At 41.9% G+C, this 8031-nt stretch overlaps 1 protein-coding gene, 1 long non-coding RNA gene and 4 other non-coding genes across 8 annotated transcripts in view; 1 reads left to right on the top strand and 5 right to left on the bottom strand.

The window, feature by feature from the left end:
• Positions 1–1001: 1001 nt before the first annotated feature.
• nsrp1 (nuclear speckle splicing regulatory protein 1) lies at positions 1002–5814 on the top strand. Of its 2 annotated transcripts, none has more exons than XM_086227090.1 (7): positions 1002–1230; positions 2084–2174; positions 2296–2352; positions 2468–2596; positions 2811–3018; positions 3398–3500; positions 3877–5813. In XM_086227090.1, the coding sequence occupies exons 1-7, from the start codon at positions 1211–1213 to the stop codon at positions 4649–4651; spliced, it is 1383 nt and encodes a 460-aa protein (XP_086083216.1). In that variant the 5' UTR covers positions 1002–1210; the 3' UTR covers positions 4652–5813. The 2 variants fall into 2 exon arrangements, with proteins under 2 accessions (XP_086083216.1, XP_086083215.1); XM_086227089.1 differs by lacking the exon at positions 1002–1230 and adding an exon at positions 1356–1593 and having other exon boundaries at positions 3877–5814.
• The window catches only part of LOC147248609 (uncharacterized), a 7011-nt gene continuing 4370 nt past the window's right edge, over positions 5391–8031 (bottom strand). The window contains exons 1-8 of one of the 2 annotated variants that reach the window (XR_015119545.1): positions 7751–8028; positions 7291–7361; positions 7075–7103; positions 6892–6962; positions 6618–6691; positions 6247–6294; positions 6007–6058; positions 5394–5906 (exon numbers count right to left, since the gene is read on the bottom strand). This is a non-coding gene — a long non-coding RNA (uncharacterized LOC147248609). Of the gene's footprint in view, positions 5907–6006; positions 6059–6246; positions 6295–6617; positions 6692–6891; positions 6963–7074; positions 7104–7290; positions 7362–7750; positions 8029–8031 lie in introns of those variants that run through there. The other variant, XR_015119546.1, reaches the window with a different exon arrangement.
• Positions 6132–6205, bottom strand: LOC147248613 (small nucleolar RNA SNORD65). Its single transcript, XR_015109301.1, has one exon. It is a non-coding gene; the product is annotated as a small nucleolar RNA SNORD65 (small nucleolar RNA).
• LOC147248612 (small nucleolar RNA SNORD49) lies at positions 6373–6450 on the bottom strand. The gene has a single exon (XR_015109298.1). It is a non-coding gene; the product is annotated as a small nucleolar RNA SNORD49 (small nucleolar RNA).
• On the bottom strand, positions 6778–6851 carry LOC147248611 (small nucleolar RNA SNORD65). Its single transcript, XR_015109300.1, has one exon. It is a non-coding gene; the product is annotated as a small nucleolar RNA SNORD65 (small nucleolar RNA).
• On the bottom strand, positions 7181–7252 carry LOC147248610 (small nucleolar RNA SNORD49). The gene has a single exon (XR_015109297.1). It is a non-coding gene; the product is annotated as a small nucleolar RNA SNORD49 (small nucleolar RNA).

The following is an 8031-nucleotide window of genomic DNA, read 5'->3' as shown; positions in this document are numbered from 1 at the left end:
GTTACTGCACTGGCTTACTGTCATAGTGTTTTTATTTCTACAAAAAGACAGTAGGATTGTCAGCCACTGACAGCAAGAAAATAACAGAGGCAACAATGGCTTAGTCCCCTCGGACATTTCATCTTCCCTTCGACATCCTTTTGCTAATGTGCATGGTGCACTCTTTCACCGCACATCTATTCTGGAGATCAGGCAGCTTTGGTCATACTGTTTGTACCAGGAGGGATTAGGAGTGAGACCAGAAAGGAGATGAGATGGAGATTATGACAGAGATAATGGTGTTTGGACTTAAGTGTCACTAACAGGGGCATTGTGAACTCAAAGCTGCAGCTTTAATCACAGGTGAGCCATGTGCTCTCTGATCTGATTTAGCAGAATGGCTTAGATCAGAGCAGCTGCCAGCACTGACAATAACAAAGGAAGAAGAGGAATCAGTGGCTTGTCTTTGCCTGACCAAGAGAAGAGAAGAGACTCCACTGTCTTTCATGGTTTCCTCTACATTCAAAATAGCATATTTGAATACTTCTCTCGTTACACTTTACCTTTTAAGTCACTGACCTCCCACATATAACCTTCTGTCTGCTCACCAATCTGAGCGAGCAGCAGCGATAGTACTGACAGGATATTATCAGTCTAATTAAGAATTTTTTGAATTCTCTATGAGGATATACATGTGAAAATTTACTATGGAAAACATAATTAGAAATTCTATAAGTCAATGTTCAAAATTAAACATTTTATTTGCACCAAAATGATCGTCCTAAAATTACCCGTCACACAGTTGGAGAAATATCGCCCTCTAGTGTTTTTTTTTAAAGCGCTACTAGCATACTTTCACACTCAACCGTGATTTTACAACATGCTTTTAAGTTATATGTGATTTTATTTTTAAATTGAATATTTATTTCCCCCCCAATAGTCTAAGAATCAATTGTTGTGGCCAGGTGTCAAATATTGCACTGATAAGTACCATTTTGCGAATCAGGGCAATGTTGCTTCGATCTGTCAGTCGCACTTTCGTACCAATCTAAAAAAAAAACAACCTATCAGACAGTAAAAACATTCACCCCAAATTATAAATACTGGATGTATTGGCGTAGTCCTAATACGTATTCGGCTGATATTTAACTCACATGAATATGCGGTTCAGTATGGTAATGCTAGACTAAAATTTAATGTAGAATCTACCGCGTTCGTTCAGCAGAGCAAGATGGCGGTCCCTACAAAACAGTAAGTTGCAAATATGCTAACATGGTTTTATGTCAGTGTGTTTAACATTAAATCATAACTGTTCCAATTGGTCTGTCTTCTTCTCGTAATATTTGCAAGTACGGTTCAGAAATGTTTGTATACCTGCTGGTTATTTCGCTAAATTAACGCCTCTGCAGCTAACGACGTGCTAACGTTAGCTAGAGTAATGTGTAAAATAGCTAGCCTTATTTGAAAACTGGGTTAATTCTGAAATCATGGTTCAAAACCATCTGCCACTCCTGTTACATTATGACCAACTCCTCGTTCGTCTGTAAATAAATGTAGACACGCAATGAATAGATTTCTTGAAGGACTTGAACAAACCTCTGTAGCTAACGATCAGTATGTAGTTATGAATGTTTCGCACACGTGATTTGTTTTTGTTTTTAATCACAAAGAAAAGTACTCTTACTTTTGTATTACACTAACCTCAAGTAACAATCTTTTTAGCCATAGTTGTGACTGTGTCGCTATCAGTAACTTGTGGTTTGTTATTCTTACCGTTGTATTGTGTAAAAAGTAGTAGAGTGAGAACTTAACTTGGTTGATACTACTTTTGATAATGTTTCTGAATTCCCTGGTAAATTTTTGTACTACATTTGAATGTCTGTGCTTAAATGCTGGTGATAAATCCCCTGAGTATCCACGCAGTCTAGCAGTAAAACTTTTAAAAGTAGTTGTGAGGGTGGTTGATATTATATTTTGTTGTTCATGTAAGTGGCTGATAGAGACACCACTCCTCCTGATGAATAGATGGGTAGAGAGTTGTGCAGGCAAGATACATGCAAATACTTTGGAGCACAGACCAGCCACCTGTCTTGGTTGTCCTCAGGTATGGGCTGATCCTGCCCCAGAAGAAAGGAGTGCCAAAGACTCAAGTCCTGCAGAAGCACTCGGTGTTTGGTGATGACTCTGACGATGAGGTGTGTGTGAGAGAGAGAGAGAGAGAGAGAGTTTAATTTGACTCTTGTCATTCATCAATCAGTTGCTCACTATTATTCATTATTACAAAACATATCTAGCTTGCTATTGTTGTTTGTTTAGACCTCAGTCGGGGAAAGTCTGCAGAGAGAAGCTGTCAAGAAGAAGATGATGAAGCAGGTGATTAAAAGGCTTCATTAGACTTGAGTTCTCTTAGTGTGATTAACCGTTTTTACCAGCTCTTTAACTGTGATGGATATTTCACTAGTCTGTCTTTGTCTGTTTCTGTCTGAAGACTCGTTTGGAGATGCAGAAAGCTCTGGAAGAGGACAGCACTGTGTATGACTATGATGCTGTGTATGATGACATTCAAAAGCAGAGGCTTGAAAGCAACAAAAAAGTTCTTGGAGGGGCAGACAAAAGGGTAAGGGGTCCTTCATGCTCTCCATTTGATCAGCTGCATTTGTCAATGCTGTGAAATCAAATGATCAGACTTTTCTTGAAGAGCCAGTCTGCACCTTACGTACATAAACTGATGTTGTATATGGAAATCTTGGCGGAAGAAGCTGAAACCTGAAAGCCAAAACTTACTCATGAACAATATTTGTCTCTGTTTTATCTGAATCTCGTTACATCAGCCAAAGTACATCCACCAGTTAATGAAAGCAGTTGATGATCGAAAGAAAGAACAAGAACGAAGGGAAGAGAGGAAGATCCAGAAAGAAAGGGAGGCGGAGGGAGAGCGGTTTGCTGATAAGGAGGCTTACGTTACCTCCGCCTACAAGCAGAAACTGCTGGAGCAGAAGGAGGAGCAGGAGAGAGAGAGAAGAGAGGCGGCAATAGAAGGTTAGACTCATTCATGGCAACATTTTGGTGAAGAGCAAGTGAAAAAACCCTTTCACTGGACTGCTTTGGTCTCGGTGCCACACGCATGCTACTTGTCTGTCTGCATATTTCATAGTTAGCACCCAGCGCTGTACCACATCAGCAGTATGGGTTTCAGTAACTTCAGCTATTCGGTTCTGTTTACCACATCTGCAGCATGTTTCTTCATTTCTTCTTTTTTTTCTGAGGGGCTTTTTTGTTTTTCGGATTGCTGTGAAGATGTTTTCCTCATTTGAATTTGTTTTGTAACTTGTAATGTTGAGCGTTCATGACCACCGCTAGAGATTCTGTGACAATTTCAGTTTTTACCTTTTAATTCTTTGTTTGCTTGTTTTCGTAGCTGCTTTGGACGTGAGGAAGCAGAAGGACCTGAGTGGCTTTTACCGGCACCTGCTAAATCAGACCGTGGGAGAGGAGGCGATACCGGATCGCTCAGTGAACACGTTAGTCACGGTTCTGCAGCACCCACACGTACCTAGAACGTAGCACAGTAGTGGCCAGGCTGGTGGCGTAGTTCTAGGGATGCTGCTGTCAGTCTGGTTGGTCAATTTAAACCACCATGTACCTGAGGTAGTGAACAGAACCTTCAAAATTAATGACATTCTCATCAGCCTAAACAGAAGTAACTTTAGCTGCTCCAGCATGCAAATCTATGTTCTGGCATGGTGTATCAGCGACATCGACAGTTATTGGAGTGTGCTGTTTCCCCCTTATCCTGTTATCTAGTTTCTTGCACGTTTTTGTTAAGTCAGTCGGTTTTAGTCTGGTTTAAAACTATTCTGGTTCTTAAATTGTACCTATGGGCTCTTTCCTCCACAGAAATCCGACATCAAAAGATTCAGAGACTACATCCCTTGTTTCATCGCCTCCATTTCCTGACAATGTCCCTAGTTCATGTAGCGACAGTGAGGAGGCACACGAGCAAAAGCCCGGTTTCAGCAAGCCTGGCGGAGGTTCTATGCACTCCAAACGCCAGTACAGACAGAGGTCGCCATCATCGGACAGTGGAGATGATGGTGAGAAAGAGAGGGACAGACACAAGAGTCACAGAGACAGAGGAAAAGAAAGCGACAGAGACAGAGGAAAAGAAAGGGAAAGGGACAGAGACAGACACAGGGGAAGAGATAGGGATGACAGACATGGAGGAAGAAGAGACGACAGAGATAGGAGGAGAGACAGAGACAGGGACAGAGAGCGGGGTAGAGAGGATGACAAAAGTAGAAGCAGGGGGAATACAGAACGTGAAGACAGACATGGAAAGAGGGAGAGGAGCCCGAAAGAACGAGAACGGAATAAGAACGAGGAACGAGACAGGAGGAGGAATCTGGAGGAAGATGTAGAGCAGAAGGATCGAGAAGAGGACAAAGAGATGAGGCTGGACCTGGATGTGAAGACGGAAGAAAAGGAACCAGAAAAGGGTGAAGCAGCTGGAGAACAGTTAAAGGAAAGTGAAGAAGAAGAGCAAGAACAGAAGGTGAACAAGTTTGCTAAGCGCTGCACTGATCAGACTGTGAGTTCTGCAAGAGACCGATACCTGGCCAGACAGATGGCGCGCTCCGCCTGCAAGAGTTACATCGAGCGTGAGGAGGACTGAGGACTGTTCAGCTCACCGTCTCCTGTTCCAACATCTCTGAATTGCAGTTTTATCTCACTTTAAGAGCAGCTGTTGTGTTCGAGAATATTCTGCTTTTTTTTTTTTTGGAGTCACAGATGTCACAAGACCAAAAACACTTTGGTTAACAACACTGCAGACTTTAACTTTGTGTGCACATTTGTTCCTACCTGAGATGTGAATCGACAAAATGATGCTAAACAATTAAACTGGCATTCAGGTTCAGTAAAATCTTAAGACGTCTTTTTGGGAAATATTTTTTTTAATTTTTAGTGTCAGACAAGCAGATACCCCTCTCCCCTGAGGGCATTACAGAGCCCACCCCCATACAGCAGACTGCTAGTTAGCTTAGCTGCTATGAACACTAGCATTGGGGCAGTAGGAAAAAAATCACTATTCACCAAAAGATTTCCCAGCTAAATTTAGCTACTTACACATCACTTAAGTGTTTCTGGGGAAAGAACCCAATTTCCTTTTCAGGTTTGTCTTGACTATGAACCCTGAATAAAAGTGGGTAAGGCTCAACACTGGAACGCGTAGATCATGGCGCTGTCATCCACATTGTCATGTTCCCCTTGCTTGCATTGGTGAAGCTACACTTGGAGTTTCAGTAAACCAGTCTATGCACTCATGAGCTCTGCCAGACGGGGTTCCAGTCTTGGTGATCATAACTTCTGGGTAAATGATAAACCTGCTTTTACAGACCAAAGCCAGTCCAGTAACACTATTTCTTTATCTTTGGCTCTACAGAGGAGAAGTCACAAGTTGCCCTGAATAGCTTTGAAGTCTCCTAATCTGTTCATCTCGGCTTCTAGCACACAAGACATTTCTTTGGTTGAATTTAACATGTTGATGTCACATTCCACCTCCTGATAGGATGTTTTTATTTCAATTTCAGTATAAGAAGTAGCACTTGTGTTTATCTCAAACCAAGGCTTTCTGACATATGATGCGACTAAACGTAGTGAAAGTCAGCAATTGTGTACAATATTGTGACATGGTTTTAGTGTACTGCTCGAGAAAAGGCACATATTGGAAATGGAAACTTTAATTTCTTTAATCAAACAAATGACAATCTTTAGGCAGTTGCAAATCAAGCCATTCATGCAAAACTTCCAATCATAAACTTTGATATTGTCCATTTACAGCCATGTTAATCAAAATTAAACATTGTCGTGATGTACCATTATATCATTAAGCATGTCCGCCTTCATGCCCGCCGAGTCCTGGCCAGCATCTGCAGGAGAGAGTGATTACACGCTGGGAACATGCCTTCTACATCCCATAGTCTCCCTCCCCAAATTTACACTGGTTCAGTTCACAGTAGGACATCTTACCACATCATGACTGCTGGTGCAGTAACGGTCTCTGGAGCTGCTGGACCCAAATCTGTTGGGTAAGAAAATCTGTGAGCCAACAGCCAGCAAGTCATTTCAATCTACTGAGTTTCTGGCATCTTAAAGTTCAGAAAACCGAGAGTCACCACTGAACAATCTGCCGGTAATTCCAGCTATTTCAGTTTAGATTTCATCACAACCATCAAAAGGACACCGATGTACCACATTTGAAAAAGTTACCTGTTGAAATCCAGATTTAAGGGGACCAAGTCATGAGTGCAATTACACCTACGACAAACAAAGTTAAGTTCAGAACAGTCGGATGTACGGTTGAGACTAAAAGAGACGCCTTACTCAGAGCTATAGACTCAGAAAAGTGGATTAGAAACAAGTCGGCAGTTGTCGCATCCGACGGCACTTCCTATTCCAGTTTTCATCACTGACCAAAGCTGCTCAGTGAACATTTCTCTTTGTCTCTTAAATCTAAGCTCAGTTCATTTTTCTTTGAGTCTGAAATTGTTCTGCATTTGACAAAAGGGAGTTTATATAATCCAGTTGTGCACAGAAGCATGTCATTTAAAGAAATGCAATTTAAGACAAAATGAATTTACCAAGACCATGTCAAAGTTGATGCAGCAGACTCAGGTGAATCCACATCTTTCAGGGGAATCCTCTGCACCCTGACCTGGAGGGTGGAACAAAAAAAACAAAAAACAGAACTGATAAACTAGCACTTATTCAGAAACAATGTAACATCTGTGTAATATTCTTGTTCAGAAAACCGAGAGTCACCACTAAACAATCTGCCGGTAATTCCAGCTATTTCAGTTTAGATTTCATCACAACAGACGCAGGAAACCGATTCAGTAAGAACACGAAAAATACCTTATTAAGAGGAGTCCTCCTGCTGGGGGATTGTTCTGGTTTGACAATTGGTCCCAGCAGCTCTCCAGAGACTTCAAGAAACAAAAATAATATTATTTAGACAGGCAATTGTATCATCTTGAAGTAAGAAAACTCAGATACTGGTAGGCCGTGCTTTTTCCAGCAATTACAGTCAAAACTCACCTCTGCACTCTCATTTCCATCACTTTGACCTGTTAAAAACACAACAGACAGCTGAGACCAGGACATGAAGATCATCCCATGCTGGTACTGCCGCAATGGAGGCTCAGAACAGTGACTTAGAAATATCGTCAGTTGTCGCATCGGACGGCACTTCCTATTCACAGCTTTCATCACTGACACAAGAAAATTGACATCAGATTAGGGGGTAACACTCACCTGAGACATCAGGGCGCCATGAACGAGGCATTTGCTAAACTCCTATGACGACTTCTGCAGCAAGTGTTCACCTGAGAGAAAACCAGTCATAGTTAGGGGGGCTTAGGTGTAACCTGTGACAGAGTGGCATGGTTGATGACTTTAAAAAGGATCGCCATCAAGTTTTATTTTTACACAACAATTCTTTTGAATGGAATTTCAGTTTAATTAAATGCGTAGTCCATTTCTAGGTTTATTAAATCCCGAACCAGAATGAAATATGTACATTTTTAAAATCGTTTTTACATTTACATTACCGCACAACCAGGTAACCAGCATGTGCAGCAGCGGCCCTGGCTCCGTGTGGTTAGAATAAAGTTGATCGACGATCACAAATCATAACGTAAGTCTTCAACACATGCTGCGACCATTAGCTTACAACAGATACAAACGGGAAAACATCTGAAGTGTAAAAACGAACCTCTCCCTTGTAAGCGAGGCTGGATGGGTCCCTCGCACGTCCCGGTGTGTCCGGGCTCGGCTCCATCTCTCTCTCTCAACGTGGCTGCAGCTAATGCTAACGTTACTCTTTAACTCGGTTTCTCTCAAATTAACCCTAACACACTCTTTCTACATTCTTCGCTGTGATTGTGCACTACAGAAGACGTTCAATGTGTTTAAACGTGAAATTACCACACCCACACACCCTCCTCGAAGACCGACGAAGACGAAAGGACCGACAATGTGGCTGGGCAGAGTTTT

Source organism: Aulostomus chinensis, chromosome 15 (genome assembly GCF_037954235.1).
Source record: "Aulostomus chinensis isolate RoL2024-O1b breed Wild chromosome 15, RoL_Achi_v1.0, whole genome shotgun sequence".
NCBI lineage: Eukaryota > Metazoa > Chordata > Actinopteri > Syngnathiformes > Aulostomidae > Aulostomus > Aulostomus chinensis.
The sequence above is the reverse complement of the archived record's forward strand: the minus strand, read 5'-3'. Positions and strand labels throughout refer to the sequence as shown.

What these genes read in the sequence shown, in the direction of transcription:
- nsrp1 (XM_086227089.1), top strand. Translation starts at nt 1,544, where the DNA reads ATGAATAGATTTCTTGAAGGACTTGAACAAACCTCTGTAGCTAACGAT. An exon ending in TTGGAGGGGCAGACAAAAGG is followed by an intron (nt 2,597 to 2,810) that starts GTAAGGGGTCCT and finishes TCGTTACATCAG; the next exon opens with CCAAAGTACATCCACCAGTT. An exon ending in CCGGATCGCTCAGTGAACAC is followed by an intron (nt 3,501 to 3,876) that starts GTTAGTCACGGT and finishes TTTCCTCCACAG; the next exon opens with AAATCCGACATCAAAAGATT.